At 41.2% G+C, this 16,934-nt stretch overlaps 1 protein-coding gene across 1 annotated transcript in view; it reads right to left on the reverse strand.

Moving 5' to 3' along the window:
• FRMD7 (FERM domain containing 7) overlaps window positions 1-16,934 on the reverse strand; it is a 55,510-nt gene that overhangs the window by 20,545 nt on the left and 18,031 nt on the right. Inside the window, exons 3-8 of the mRNA XM_063433537.1 lie at window positions 15,860-15,902; window positions 11,108-11,186; window positions 10,375-10,472; window positions 9,523-9,637; window positions 8,878-9,025; window positions 4,483-4,578 (exon numbers count right to left, since the gene is read on the reverse strand). Of these exons, the coding sequence (XP_063289607.1) occupies window positions 4,483-4,578; window positions 8,878-9,025; window positions 9,523-9,637; window positions 10,375-10,472; window positions 11,108-11,186; window positions 15,860-15,902 (579 nt within the window). The remainder of the gene's footprint in view (window positions 1-4,482; window positions 4,579-8,877; window positions 9,026-9,522; window positions 9,638-10,374; window positions 10,473-11,107; window positions 11,187-15,859; window positions 15,903-16,934) is intronic.

The raw sequence follows: 16,934 nt of genomic DNA on the forward strand, positions 1-16,934 counted from the left end.
GGGGAACTACGGGTGAACAGACATATAGCGCAAATTCCAGTTTTTGTTTACGTTTTGTTTTGATCAGAACGTGCACTATTGACTCCGTCCTGAAGGGGTTAAAACGTTAAAATTATATACAAACACCAACTCTACACACAAAAGTACACCTGCATTTAAAAGCCAACACTACAGACAATCACACACCCCTGCATTCAAACGGAAACACTACACACAAGTACACCACTGCATTGCAATGGTTATAGTACATACAAATACACACCTAAATGTACACATACACTGTATAAAAAAACATGCTTACATTCAATTGCACAAACACAGCTCACAAATACAACCCTGCAAGGATGGTAGATCCCCAGCTGGCATAGCATCGCAGGAGTTGTATGACAGATGGGGATCTATCTTTTCTTTACTCCTGTGCTACAGGGGAGGCCTACATTTTTTTTTGCACCAGGGCACTCTCTACATTAGTTTTGCTGCTGGGTTGCGGTGGAGGAAGTGATTGCATGCCCAGGGGGCCCAAGCAAATGCTTGCCCAGGGACCAATCAATATTAAAGACGGCCCTGTCTAAATATAGTGCATTTCTCTTACCAACCTCCATATACTATCCCACAATGCTTACCTAATGAATGGATGATACACCGTGAGGAGCATATGCACATGGAACAGCTTTATGGCTGCTCTACAATTCAGTTCTGTATCAACGTACGGGTTAAATACTTAATAAGCTTTATATTTTCTAGATACATTTATGAAGTTTATGAAATTCACCTCTGCCACGTTATGCAAGACTGAGACATTTTAATGAATATAATCATTATATGCCAAATGTTAAAATGAATAACAAGCATTCTAAGTTCTTCTATGACAAAAGAAATATGTGTTTTGTATTTACCTGTTCTCGACGTTCGAAACCCAAGCTATTATGATTAAATAATGGCCATGAGCTGTTATATGATTAACATAGAGAACCACATAGTTTATAGTACATTTCTGTCCAGGCTTCTGATCCAATTAAAGGGGATACAATAGCAGCAAACAAAATGCATTATAAGAAAATACCTCTATGTTCACATGCGGAGAACACAAACCATGCAGCGTTTCAGTGAAATAAGGCCTAGAATAACTAAAACCATGGGGCCTTGCAAAAGGTCATTAATGCTTCTAGATAGGGTCCACGGCCGCCATCAGGGGCTGACAGCCATGATGGTTGGCATGGGCCTGGCGGGCCCAGACTGCACTGGTTATCCTCTCCATTCCCGGGCCCTCCAATGTGTGTGTGTGTGTATACTCTCTCTCTCTCTCTCTCTCATTACACACAAACTATATATATATATATATATATATATATATATATATATATATATATATATATATATATATATATATATATATAAACTGCAGGGCCCCTCTGTGCTGGCCCAATTAGCTGAGCCACTGGACTACCAGGAAATCCAGTGTCCCCCTCCCTGGCTACAGGGAGTGGAGGAATATATATTTTTTAAAAAGTTAATAACGAATCAACAGCAAAATAATACACCCCAGCAGCATTTGTCCAACATGAAGACAGACACACACCATCCACCACACAAACGCACATACATAGATCATCCACTACACAAACAAACACACTGCATTCATTATACACACACTACATCCACTACACAAACATACACTCTGCATTCACTATACTGTACACACCAGGGCCGGACTGGGAGAAAAATTCGGCCCGGGCATTTTTTTATCACAGCGGCCCACTAAGAAGGGGGCGGGGCGTAGAGGGTGTGTTTTGTCATCACTAACGACAAACACGCGCCCTCTCAAAGTGAGCATGTTGGCTCAATGCCCTTCCAGGGCAGACCATGTGCAGAGCTCTGCTGAAGAGCTCTAGCATGAGAAAAATTGTGCATGTGTTTGGAGCCTGCTTGTGGGATTGTGTGTGTGTAGAGTGAGCTGATTGTGGTGTGGTATTGTGTAATAAGGTCGGTTTTAGTCGAGTTGTGTTTTTGCTGTAATGTAATGCATATGTGGCTAGGGGCTGTAGAGAATGTGTGTGTATAGGGGATGTAGTAAGTGTGTGCATACAAGCTATAGTGTGTGTGTGTATATAGGTGATGTAGTGTTTGTAGGGGTTGTAGAGAGTGTGTGTGTGTGTTTAGGGGTGTAGTATGTGTTTGTTTACAACAAATCTAGTGTGTTTATAAGGGATCCAGAATGTGTATTTTAGGAATGTAGTGTGTGTGTATACAGGAGTCTAGTGTGTGTTTGAAGGACCCAGAATGTGTAGGAGATCTAGTGAGTGAGTGTGTATATGAGGATATAAGGATTCAGAGTGTATAAAGGGATCTAGTGTGTGTATATGATTCAGAGTTGGGTAAGGGATCTAGTGTGTGTCTGGAACGTAATGTGTTTAGGAGTGCAGTATGTGTGTGAGGGATACTGTAGTATATATATATATATATATATATATATGTGTGTGTGTTCGGAAGTATTGTGTGTGTGTTTGGTGCAGTGTGTATGTGTGAGGGTACAGTGGGTGTCTGTGAGGAATCTAGTGTGTATGTGTGTGTGATGGATGCTGTGTTTGAGTGGTGCTGTGTGTGATGTGTGGGGGCTGTGTGTGATGGGTGTGAGAGTGCTATGTGTAAGAGTGCTGTGTGTGAGAGTGCTGTATGTGAATGTAAGAAGGGATTGTGTATGTGTGTGTGTGTGGGGGGGGGGGGAGTAAAAATAAAAATAAAATAAGCAGGCATTAAATCCCCCCATCCCTTCTTACCCTTCTTACCTTTAGCCTGGGAGGGGGGACCGGCATGCTGGTACCTGGGAGAGAGGGGGGGGGGGACCGGCACTCACACTCTGACACCATCCCTGGTGGTCCTAGTGGTGAGTGAACTCTAGTCTGCCATGGCAACGCTCTGGATCTCGCGAGAGGAACCCGGCGGAGCTGCAAGATAGAGCTCTGCCGGGTCCTTTCCCTCCCTACCCAGCTGCATGTCTGTCCAAGTGGGCCGGTGAGGGAGATCTTTGATCTCCTCACCGGCCCTTCATGGCAAATAGCAGGATAGTACCGGCCCTGCATAGACCGGCAGGGGAGATCCTGGGACCCATGGCCACCGCGGCCCACCGGGCATTTGCCGGTGTGCCCGATGGCCAGTCTGGGCATGGTACACACTACAAAACACACTTTGCAGTCACAATATACACACACTACATCCACTACACACACTCTGCATTCACTATACACACAAACACTACATCCACCACACAAACAAACACACTGTATTCATTATACACACACAACATCCACAACACAAACACACATTCTGAATTCACTGTACATACACGACATCAACTACAAAAACACTCTGCATTCACTATACACGCACTAAATCCATGACACAAAAATGCACTCTGCTGATGTAAACAAGAGGATATTTAACTTGTCTAGGGTGGCATTTTGCTGCCAACTACGTCCCACTGTAAATTCTGATGGGTTGGTTTTGCAATAAACTCAAGAGGCAGACCCCATGAAATCAGCAAAGATATATAAAATTGAATCTACAATATCCCAGGAGTCAACAGGCTACTGTATGCTAAGTTACCTGCACAAACTTTTCTGAGGGAGAAACATAATCTGTTAAGTATTGTAACATGTCTATACCATATGATAAAAGTAAGGGCAATGCCCCCCTCTTTCCTTATGTTACAGCTACTTGAAATTAATTTAAATAAAAACAATAGGGTTAAGTTCTAGAAGCTGAACTATAGGTCAAACCTGTGCAAACTTGTAAATACGTCAGGAAATTCGAACTAGTGGAGTCAGGGTAATTAGTAAAGAAATGCTGCTTATATATATATGCCTCGTGTATCCCATCTGGCCATATAAACAAGCATTGCAACAGAAATCTTAAAAGGACACTGCACTGGCCAAACACAAAATAAATAAAAATCACTGTTTAGTAGATATATTAAAAATGAAAACCTGCATGCATTCATTTATTTATTTTTTTAATTGGAGTTATATCTAAAACTAGCTTGCAAAAACTGCAGATTTCTTGACTGCAGCATTTGCAAGCCCTCCCCTTCTAACCCCTTCCTAGACTTTCTGTGGCTGTCCAATCACAGACTTCCCAATGCAGCTCAATGAGAAATCTTTGCAAGGCAGGTGCTCTGGACAATTGCTGCCTCTTGAGTTCAGTGCAAATAAGCTAACCAAACCAGATAGTAACCTGTTGCCTGCTTGAAAAGCCAGGGGGTGTAACCAGTATAATTTACAAATGTGTCATTTTCTATTGAAATTAGCACTAATGAAATAAAGAGAACCCACTGCTTTAGGTGTCTGGTGTCCCTTTAATTACTACACTCAAACATTCCATCTTCAACAACAGAGATTCTACCTTAGAACTTTCTTATATTGGATACGGTTTTGTTTTATGGTATATCCCAACATGTGTACAATTTAGATTCACGTAAATACTCACATCAATGTGTGGGTGAAGTTTAATAAGAAAATGTTTCCTTTTGAAACTCAACTTCCTAATATTAGCCCAGTTGAAGGTGTTAATCTTAGTATTACCCTGCATTAAAAAAAGATGTGTTCATTAGGAAATAATGTCCAATTCACAGTAAACACACAATATAATAGTAATGTCTGTTGATTTTTCCTTCAGCATTTCTACAAATATTATTAGCTCAACCGACTGATAGGATGTATCAAACAAGCTTACAGCACTCTTTTGAAATTTTACAATTAAGGAAACCTTTACATCTAGTGTCCCAAACTGGTTTCACCTCAGAGGTAGTCTAGAGCAGTGGTCCCCAACCAAGTCCTCATGGACCACCAACAGTCCAGGTTTTGTCAGTATCTCCATTTAAATAAAAAAATGGAAATACATAAATCTTGGACTGTTGTCCAAATGTTAGTCAAGTCTGTTCTGAATTACATAAACAGCATCCCCAGATGACCATTTTAACTTTTAAAGGATTCTAAGCCCGGAATGCCCTTTAAGTTTAGGGATAAACTAAAAGTATGCAAGTAAGGAATTAATAAGGTGAAGTAGTAACTGACAGTCTGACCCGGGTTTATTGTGTCTGCAAAGAATACTTGCCTGGCTTTTTTTTTAAACTTGTCTGAGACCCTTTAAGCGAGCCATTAACAATAGGACAAGACCTCCATACTGTGATAGAAGCTCCTGACTTGAAGGCCAGCTTCCTGCCTACAGACTATGTACCTAGTCCAAAGGGACCCCTAAAATGAGCTATTGTCACTGTGGGGATGGGATGGGAGCCCCGAATGCTTTTTTTTACTACCCAGACAGACTTCAGGACCTCTGGGGATTGCCTGGACTCATTTTACACATTGAGTACCTGACCGAGAGATATCCTGAAACACTCTGGAACTGTTCTTCTCACAAAGCCATAACTTCCACAGGGAGCCAAAATCATAGCTTAGAACTATGGAATGTACTTCTTTGTATTTATTTGTGAATAGATTTATGGAATAACATGCAGTGGGGGAAAAAAGTATTTGATCCCCTGCTGATTTTGAACGTTTGCCCATTGACAAAGAAATGATCAGTCTATAATTTTAATTGTGGGTGTATTTTAACAGTCAGAGACAGAATAACAAAAAACAAAATCCAGAAAAAATCCAAAAAAAGTCAAAAAGTTATAAATTGTTTTGCATGTCAATGATTGAAATAAATATTTGACCCCTTCGACTTAGCACTTGGTGGTAAAACCCAGGTAGTTGGCCACCAGGTTTACACACATCTCAGGAGGGATTTTGTCCCACTCCTCTTTGCAGATCCTCTCCAAGTCATTAAGGTTTCTAAGTGGATGTTTGGCAACTCGAACCTTCAGCTCCCTCAACAGATTTTATATGGGCTTAAGGTCTGGAGACTGGTTGGCTACTTCAGGACCTTAATGTGCTTCTTCTTGAGCCACACCTTTGTTGCCTTGGCTGTGTGTTTTGGGTCATTGTCATGCTAAAGTACCAATCCACAACCATTTTCAATAACCTGGCTGAGGAAAGGAGGTTCTCACCCAAGATTTGACAGTACATGGCCCCTTCCATTGTCCCTTTGATGCGGTGCAGTTGCCCTTTCCCCTTAGCAGAAAAACACCCCCAAAGCATAATGTTCCACCTCCATGTTTGACGATGGGGATGGTGTTCTTGGGGTAATAGGCATGGGCGTCTGCAGGAATTTTTCCAGGGGGGGGGGGCATTATTGTAAAGACATCCATGCTTGGTCCCTTTTTGACAGTGTCATGAAGGGGTAATGGCATAGTCATTATCACATTAAGCCAGGGTGAATAGCGTTTTCACAACTATGGTGTCAGGAATACAAGTTTGTATTCCTGACACAATAGTGTTCCTTTAAGCACTATACTATTCACCGTAACAACTTCATCTAAATAAAAATGCTATGATGCCAGGAAGATCCTGGGTGCTATCTTCTTTTAGGGGTTAAACCTCTCTCAAATGGTTTAACCCCAAAGGCTTCCTCCAGCTCCAGATCTCCAGGTCGTATTTGGCTTCTGAAATGGAGCGTCAGGAAGTGCAGATTGGCTAGAGTGGTCAGTTGACGCTCTAACCCAATCGCTAGTTCCCAGTTCATACAAATGTTTTACCAGCTGACCACTCTAGCCAATCAGCGACACCCCTACCCAGTGTGCTTCCTGACACTCAGTAAATAAAAGTGAACACATTAACACGGATATTTTTTTTACCCAGGGATATGAGAAGGTCCAAAGTTTATCTGCCAGGCCCAGGTACCAAAGCCTTATGATGTGGTGTCCAGAATAAAGTAGAGGGTTCACTTCACTTGTCCTTTCTGCTTCAATCTCCTATTCTTCTCCTTCATTTGACACAGTCTTCTTCTTCTTCTGACACTGTCTTCTCTCCTCCTTGGCTCCTTCAGCTCCTTTACCTTTCTGCTACTTTCTGCTTATTTTACGCTCTTCTGCTCCTTTCTCTTTCTGATCCCTTTCTGCTCTTTGCAGACCCTTTCTGCTCCTTCTCCTACATTACCTTTCTGCTCCTTGCTACCCTTTTCTGCTCCTTCTCCTACTTTACCTTTGTGAGCCTTCTGATTCTTTCTGCTCCTTTACCTTTGTGCTCCTTCTGTCCTTTTCTGCTCTTTGCAGACCCTTCCTGCTCCTTGCTGCCACTTTCTGCTAATTTCTGATTCTTCTCCTACTTTACCTTTGTGCTCCTTGCTGCCCCTGTCTGCTCTTTGATGTCCCTTCCTGCTCATTTCTGTTCCTTATCCTTTCTGCTCTTTCTCTTACTTTACCATCCTGCTCCTTGACCCTTCCTGTAGGCTGTCTCCCCCCCCACCCCTCACTTACCTGATCTGTATGCTGCACCCCCCATTCTCTCACTTACCTGATCTATAGGCTTTCTCTCCACCCCCATCCCCCACTTACCTGATCTATAGGCTTTCTCTCCTCCCCCCATCCCTCACTTACCTGATCTATAGGCTTTCTCTCCTCCCCCCCATCCTTCACTTAACTGATCTATAGGCTTTCTTTCCTCCCCCATCCCTCACTTACCTGATCTACAGGCTTTCTCTCCTCCCCCCATCCCTCACTTACCTGGATCTATAGGCTTTCTCTCCTCCCCCATCCCTCACTTACCTGATCTATAGGCTTTCTCTCATCCCTCACTTACCTGATCTATAGGTTTTCTCTCCTCCCCCATCCCTCACTTATCTGATCTATAGGCTTTCTCTGCTCCCCCCCAACCCTCACTTACCTAATCTATAGGCTGTCTCTCCTCCCACCAATCCTCACTTACCTGATCTATAGGCTTTCTCTCCTCCTCCCATCCCTCACTTACCTGATCTATAGGCTCTCTCCTCCCCATCCCTCACTTACCTGATCTATAGGCTGTCTCTCCCCTCCCTCACTTACCTGATCTATAGGCTGTCTCCCCCTCCCTAACTTACCTGATCGATAGGCTGCCCTCCCATGCCTCACTTACCTGATCTATAGGCTGCCCTCCCATGTCTCACTTCCCTGATCTATAGGCTGCCCCCCGTGCCTCACTTACCTGATCTGTAGGCTGGCTGCACTTTGTGCTGTTCCCCTGCAGATTCAGTCAGAGAGAAGCAGGGATAAGTGGCGCCGGTATTGCACTGTATTTTCAATCACATGAAAAGTAGCAGAACAAGCTGAAAAATCCAGGGGGGGGGGGGGGGGTAAGGGGCTTGTGCCCCCCTGTGGACACCCATGCTGATAAGCAGCATTCCTCCCCCTCCAAACACGGCGAGTTGAGTTGATGCAGAAGAGTTCGATTTTGGTCTCATCTGACCACAACACTTTCAACCAGTTCTCCTCTGAATCATTCAGATGTTCATTGGAAAACTTCAGATGGGCCTGTACATGTGCTTGAGCAGAGGGACCTTGCGAGCGCTGCAGGATTTCAATCCTTCACAGGGTAGTGTGTTACCAATTCTTTTCTTGGGGGCTATGGTCCCAGCTGCCTTGAGATCATTAACAAGATCCTCCCGTGTAGTTCTGGGCCTATTCCTCACTATTCTGCTGATCACTGAAACCCCATGAAGTGAGATCTTGCATGGAGCACTAGACTGAGGGAGACTGACAGTTATTTTGTGTTACTTTACTGTAGATATACTAAATTGTTAGATGAGGCACAATATTTGCCTCTGTAGTTTCCATTTCTGCTCTGAACCTAAACCAGGTTTCATATACACCTAAACATGTGCTTAATTATAAATATCATATTGAGAAATATGGTCCTGCATGGATTGACTTCCATCATATTTTAAAATAATGCTGTCCATGTCTCTAGAACAAATTATTATTTAGCGTACACATCAGCGATTTACATCAGCAGTATTTTAAATTACCCGCAAGACCAGGACACCCATATGTGCCACAGCAAGGTTGATCTGCATATCCTCTCCATCGTTGGCCGGGTGAGGACGGATTCCATACATATCCAGCTTCCTTGCTATGTCCAGTAACTGCATGTCTGATTCAGCTGGAGACTTCCCTCTAGACACAAAAGTAATACTTTTTAAGTTATCCTTCCCAATCGGTCTCATAGGCGCATAGTAAATTCAAATTCGAATAAATGAAAATTGTACCGTCTTAATTGAAGTAATGCTAAAATATTAAAACATATCTTTGATATGCGAGGTTATTTTGGTCAAACATTTACATTGCATTGTATTGCTCTTTCAAATGTATTCAATGTTTTAGTAAGTTTTGGTAAAGAAAACAAAAAATCCAAACAACCACCCTCCCCCACTTACAAAAAGACAATTTAAAATGCAAACAGTGAATTCAAAATAAAAATATTTAAAAAATAAATAAATCCAATTCAGCTTTAGTAAATAACCCTGTCTGTGTATTTTGATGATCAACCTGTTTTGTTCTCTAGACACACCTGACCTATTTTAGATTTGACTGCATGTCTATTGAAGACAAAAAAAAAAATCCATTTGCCGGATTGCAGTTTGATTCATTTATTGTATAATGATTAGACTTACAAATGGCGCTGGTAATATTTCAGGATTTTATTGTCTAGATACTCTTGATTTGGTAAATACTGGGTCTGTTCCAGATGATTTCTGGCTATATCATCGTCGTAATCCCCCAGTTCTGCTGCATAAAAAAAAAAAATACACACATATTGAAAATAACACCGAATTGTCATAAATTATCAACATTTTAAGAGAGATAGTATCATTAATGTAGGTAATTAGCCCCTGCTGTTGTTGCTACCGTGGTCTATGATTGACAGTATGTTTGCACAACAAGCAATGTGACTGAATGAGCATTCTGAGACTTGCATTCTATGCCAACATGTGCCTGTTTCTGACCTTAATCTGTTTAGGAGCCTGTATGCATCATAGCAATCAGAGTAAGGATAACGGAAGGGGTGCTAATACACACACTGCAGGGCTGTGTATAGTACAGGTCAGTAGTTTTAGCTAGGTACCTATTGTATATTGTCATGTTGCTCACATAGAGATATTCACTTTTCATTCAGAAGGTATTTTTTTTTAGAATTTGCATTCCCCAACCCAAATATCCATAAACATAATATAAATATTTGTCCATTTATATCTCTGTTTGTCACATCTAATGTAAGTGACAAGAATGGTATTTCCGTTTCTAAATTAATATTTCAGACTCTTTGAGAAGCACATTAAAGCTTTTTACCTTCCCAATATTTCTATATAGAATGAACAAATAAATGGAAAAATAAAATTGTATACACTTATAAAATTACTTTGTATAAAGTATTTTTGTAAAACAATATATAATTTGATGTGCTGTCCTACATTTCTATTCTAGCTATTTACCCCATATGTCTGAATGAATGATTTTATACTCACACTGGAGAATATAAGACGCCATTAAAGCAGCACTATTGTCATTACACGTTAATCTCCCAGAGGCCAAGTCCTTTTTTATCTGGAGTGCAAAGAGATACCTTGGAAGTGAAGGATTGATACAATGAGGTCAAGGTATTACAAAAAGCTACACTGTGCAATATGCAGGGTTTTTTTTTATGTGTAATTTTGTGGACTTCCTTTTTGCAAAAGGAAGTAAAAAAAAGTAAACTCTGCTTCTTTAATTGTAATTTTCTTAATAACTGAACTCATTTCAACTCCTTTTTAGTGAACAACACCCATTCATTAGGCTGTTAAAGTAATGTATATTAAAGTGGTAGTCCACTGATTGGTGAAGGAGCAAGACTTAAATTCTGCAGTTATTGGTAGGCTCTATGAGAGCAAATTCTGCTAACAGCGGAGCCAAAAAAGGGTTGTGCTCGATCAGCCTCTACATGTGCTACAGGACGTGAATCTATTTATAGGATTAAAAGATGAGAAATGGTATGCTGAGAAAATGAGAGTGGGATGGATGGGAAATACAGCGGAATCTGAAAATGTGATGGTGTGTAGATTAGACACCAAGATGGGAGGATCACAATTCAATGGCTCACTGAAAGAGGTTAAACAAAAAGTTTTCTTCAAGTTTAAAATCATCATTAAAGCATCATCCCAAGTCAAATACATCAAACTAAAATGCTGGGAAGCATGATATCATTTGTCGTGAATGATTTACCTTGTCAGTTCTCCCTGCAGAAGACCCGGATCTACCAGGAAGAATTTCACCATGAACTTGAAAACAGTCTCCTTTGGATCTTAAAGCAATATAACACGGTTAATTTATACTCTGTCTCATGAATGCCAAATATACATATTTTTTTCTGATATATCACAAAGTAGCAACATTCGAGTCATATACACATCTTATATTTATAATGATATGAAGAACAGTGACAGAAGGATGAAGACTATTATTGCTTAAAGGGACACTATAGTCACCAAAACAACTTTAGATTAATGGAGCAGTTTTGCTGTATTGATCATGCTCCTGCAGTGTCACTGATCAATTCCCTGCCATTTAGGAGTTAAATTACTGTGTTTATGCATGTCTCCCTGCATTTGACTTGTACAGCCTTCCTAAACACTTCCTATAAAGAGTCATCTAATGTTTACACTTCCTTTATTGAAAATTCTATTAAATTTAGAATTTCTTATGTCTTGCTCTGTTAATAGAGTGCTAGGCCTTGCAGGAGCCACATTGTGTGATTAAAGTTTAATTTACAGAGCAAGAGATAAGAACTTCTGAAGTAAGCCAACATTCACTGATATGTACACCAAAACTGCTTCATTAAGATAAATTTGTTTTGGGGAGTCTATTTTCTCTTTAATATAATGTTATAAGCAAATTAAAAAACAGACACTAAAGCCTAGAAGGTTCTGGTGTCCAATTCCAGGGAGACAGAACCAGGACTGTCTAGGTCTTAAACCTAACAACTTCATAAATCAAAACAAAAAGGAATAAACATATTTAATAAAATAAATGGTACAGTCCAAACTGGTCATAGGAACAAATTGCCTACGGTAAGATGGTAACAAAAATGGTAAAACATAACAATCTAATACAATGTAACAAATATCCACAGCCAGTGTGAAACAATTATCCTGTCAGGTACACTAGTAGACTTCTAAAATAAAATTAAAATTTCAGACCCTTGAGATGAACACCAATCCAGCTACATTGCTTCAATGCCTACGGCGTCACCTTGTACAAGAAGTTAGGGCTCGAGTCCTGCAGGAACACGTGGGAACGGCGTTCCTGTACTTTTTTCCACAGCAGGAACGCCGTTCCCGTTAGTAGTCCTGTAGGCAGGGCCAGCCTTAGGAGTGTGCAAGCTCAATGTCTGCTGCTTTCATGGGCTGGCTGGGGAGATCACGAGACCTCCCCAGTTTATCCACAGTACTTAACTAAGCAGTACTTACTGCATGCTAGGCAGGCAAGCAGCAGGGACCCACACTCACTCCTACAATGCTGGCCAAGCAGCACTTCCAGTTCCTGTGCTTAGAGCTCTGTGTGAGAGGGACGGGATGTGACGCCATAGCCCCGCCCCCTCATCACACAGCAAGCACAGTGTGGGAAGCAGTGGGAAGTCTGCTATGAAGGTGGGAACAGACAGCAGGCACAGCATGGGGTACAGGTAAGGACAGGCAGCAGGCACAGCATGGGGTACAGGTAAGGACAAAGGGACAGGAGGTGGAATAGGATAGATAAAGGTACAAGTGGGGTTTGAAGGGTAAACAACATTTCTAGGAGTAGAGGAGAGAAAAAAAGGTTTGGGTAGAGGGAGAGAACATGTGGAGTTTGTAGAAGAGGGAGAAGCCTAACATGGAGTAGTTTGTACAATAATCATGTATGTGAAGGACTCAAGTCAATGTACATCAGAGTGTGTGCATACTGTCAGTGAATGTCTGGGTTAATGCATTATTAATATTATTTTATTATTTATATAGCACCATCAGATTCCGTAGCGCTGTACAATAGGTGGACTATTAGACATGTAATTGTAACCAGACAACTGGATGTACAGGAACAGAGGGCGTGGAGGGACCTGCTCAATGAGCTTACATGCTAGGGAGTGGGGTATAGTGACACAAAGAGTAAAAGTAGGGATACAAAGTAGGTTGTTAGAAAAGTATTCACTGAGGGCTTAGTAGGTAAATTTTGAGAGTTGCAGGAGAGGAGTCAATGGGGGTGGGGGATAAAAAAGAGCTAACAGTTTAATTGATATGCTTTCCTGAAGAAGTGAGTTTTCAATGATTTTTTGAATGAGTGGAGACTGGGTGAAAGTCTTACGGAGAAGGAAGGGAGTTCACAGAAGAGGTGCAGCCCTGGAGAAATCTCGGAGGCGAGCATCAGAGGTGGGAGTACGGACAGAGGATATACGTGGGTCTTTGGCAGAGCGTAGGGGCCTCGACGGGACATACTTGTGTATTAGGGAGGATAGGTAGGTTGGAGCAGCATTATGTAGGGACTTGTAAGCAAGCACCAGAATTTAAAATTGAGCCCTATATCTAACTGGAAGCCAATGCAGGGGCTGACAAAGCGGGGAGGCGTGGGAGGTGCGAGCGGACAGGAAAATGAGCCTCGCCACCTCATTCATTATAGATTGCCGCGGTGCAATCTGGGAACACGTGAGACCACTGAAGACCAGGGGATTGCAGTAGTCAAGGCAGGGGGGGACTGGCATGGACCAGTACCGAAGCCACATCCGGCGTAAAATAGGGGTGGTTGCGCGCTATGTTTTTGAGATGGAAGCGACAGGGTTTGGTGATTGATTGGACATGAGGGGTGAAAGAGAGGTTGGATGCAATATCAGTGTGTGTGTTTGTATGTATGTATCTGTAGTGAATGGGCAGATGCAGTGGCTCAATGCACACAACGTCTGCTTTTACAGAAGAGATACATATTGCAAGTCCAAGGGGGTTTTGAAAAGGAAATTACATAATACAAAATCCAAAACCTGGATACAAGTGCAGACACTGCTCATAAATACACAGACCTAAATTTAAACAAGCTTCTAGTACTAACATTTAGAACCCTACATTCACACAATATGATGCATCGTGCTAATGAACTCCTGCATATACATACATACAGACACTCCAGTGAGGGGAGTAGGGAGTTACAGATGGCATTGAGGGGAGTAGGGAGTGACAGATGGCGGTGAAGGGAGTAGGGGCTAACAGATGGCATTGAGGGAAGTAGGGAGTGACAGGTGGCAGTAAGGGTAGTAGAGGTGACAGATGGCAGTGAGGCAGTGACAGGTGGCAGTTAGGGAAAGGGCCTCCAGTTCCGCCACATGTGAGCGGCAGACTGCGTGATAGGAATCTTGCGATCTCAAGAGGTCAGAGCATTGCCGTGGTAACCCACGGCAAAGCTCTGATTGACTGGTGATCGCGAGACACTTCAGTCTGCAGCTCACACCCGGCGGCTCTCTGGGCCCACGGGAGGGACCTCGCACCCGGCGGCATGAAGGGCAAGCCACTGGGCCTCCTGCCGATGTCGGGCCCTCGGTCAAGGACCGAGAGCCCGACAAGTTACTCTGCCCTAAGGCGATTTAGGTAGCCGCCTAAATTGCCTAATTAGAGAGCCGCCTCTGGTGTTCAGTGCATAACAGTGGCTGAACGTCACAGTGAGAGGCATTTGCTGTTCTGAAAGCAAGTATTCCAATGGCTCACATACCACTTCAGACTGGTGTTATGTGATTGCATGGTAAGTGATCCCACTCAGTGGTTTAAAGGGACTCTATAGGCACCCAGAACACTTCATCTTACTGTCACGTCATACTTACCTTTCCCCCAGTCGCTCTCTTCCTTTTTCCTAATCTGTCTTTCTTTTAAAAAATTTTCAACTAATTGTAATTAAAAAAATAAGACAAAGTATGGAATACTTTTTTCTTATTATTCCTGCTTTGCTGTGCATGATCTTGGACAAAGTGTGGACAATATCTAAAATGATTTTTTCCCAAGATTGTTTAGATTTTACTGCCAGATTGTAGTATATTTAGAATTAGCAACTAGGGAACATATTCTTAGCTTATGTGATACTTATTTTCAATAAATAAATCATCATCAGCCTTAAAGCAACACTATCGCAGTGCTTTTAAATTAATCTTTTAATGTATCCCTTTATTTTTTCCTTGTTTCTTTTTGTTTGTAAATTCAACTAAGTATTTAGTTATACATAGGAAAAAGTGTGAACTTTGGTACTGGGCAGATGTTTGTATGTTGTAAAACACTATAGTAAAAAACTGATTTGTTAGGTTTGCATTAAAAAAACACTACACTGTCCAAATACAAAATTAACACAAAAATAAATAAATCTCTGTTTAGAAGATATACCTCAATGAAAGCATGCATGCATTTAATTATGCATTTTTTCATTGGAGTTATATCTAAAACAGATCTCTCATCTGCAGCCCGAACAAACCCTCCCCTTCTAACCCCAGCCAGACATTCTGTGGCTGTCTAATCACAGACCTCCCAATGCAGCTCAATGAAGTCTTTGGAAATCAGGTGCACTGCACAATTGTTGCCTCTTGGGCTTAGCTCCACTGAGCTAAGCAACCAGGAAGTAATAAGAACTGTTGTCTGCTTAAAAGCTTAAAAGATGCTGTATACAGGTATACATTTGTATTGAAATATGCACTTTTTGCAAAATGAAAAAAAGAAGATACACTCTTCTAGCTTTTCAGAAAGCTAAAACGCTTTAGGGATCTGGAGTGTCTCTTTAACTGTAATGTAGAGAAAATGGTTGCGCGGATAGGAGAATCGACTAGCAAAACATAGTTATATACATAGCTTATATTAGGCAAGTTAAAACACTATTTCCAATTCAGCTGTTTGACTCAGATTTTCCATGAAGGTTTTCAAGTCAACATAAGTTGTAGTTTAGTTAATAGAATCCAAAATATTTCTTGGTGCAACTTACTTTTCACTTGTTTCGAGATTGGTTTCAAAAGTCCCAGCCACATCTGCAAAGATATTGAAGAATAGTCAAATAGGTCTATATATTTTTTGTCTTTTTCTAAATGTATTATTTTTAAACTATAACCTTTTTACTTTTTATGTTTTTGGCCTTCAGTGTACAGCATTATAGAAAATCTATATGTGTAAAAATACATACAGTATTTGTAGTGCATAAATTAATTCTTGCAAAAATTATGTTGTTTTAAATTTCAACACATTTTCTAAGATTAAAAAAACGTACCTTTCATTAGCTGCAGAGCTACCACCCCCTTGTTGTCTAACACTTAATACTTTGTTAGTGCTGGCATTGTCAGAGAGTACAACTTTCCTCAGTGATGTGCTGCTTCATTGAGATTTAGGGATTTGTATTAAAAGAAAAAAATATATATCACACTTTCACAGTATAGGTTTATGTGCCATTTAAAGTATTAATTTTATTTCAAGAGAAGAAACTTCATATTTGCTTAACCCCTGCACCTAAATATAACTAAATATTTCCTACTAATGAAATCAAAGATTGAGGGGCGTTTGCTATCCCTGACTTTTCCATATTAGTGCTTTTTCCACTTATAACAGGTGTTGGGATGGGTTAAGATGGAACACAACAAATTGTGGAAGGAGATTGAAAAGATTTGGATGGGCAGCTCTTTGACAGCTCTAACATGGATGACTCTAACAGAGAGCAGGAAACTTTCACAACTTCAACCCTTTGTCAAGGCTACTCTGGACATATGGCATAGGATTGCACCAAAGATAGGCCTTTCTTCATTTCCTTCTCTCTTTTTACCCTTTAATGAGGACAACCCTAAATTTGCCCTGGGATGGAGAGGGGAGCACTCAAAAGGTTTCCTCAGCAGACTTTCATTCAAGTTCATCACCCGATGCTAGGGGATAGGATCCAACATTTACATGATTCAACCTTTACTGGATGGCTCCCCGGACATACACAGGCTGAAATATGAACAGTTGAAATGATTCATAGACTACATAACCCAATGACCAGACTTGTGTAGAACTTTAACCCCATTTGAACTTTT

The sequence above is a fragment of the Pelobates fuscus genome, chromosome 9 (assembly GCF_036172605.1).
Source record: "Pelobates fuscus isolate aPelFus1 chromosome 9, aPelFus1.pri, whole genome shotgun sequence".
Classification (NCBI taxonomy): Eukaryota; Metazoa; Chordata; class Amphibia; order Anura; family Pelobatidae; genus Pelobates; species Pelobates fuscus.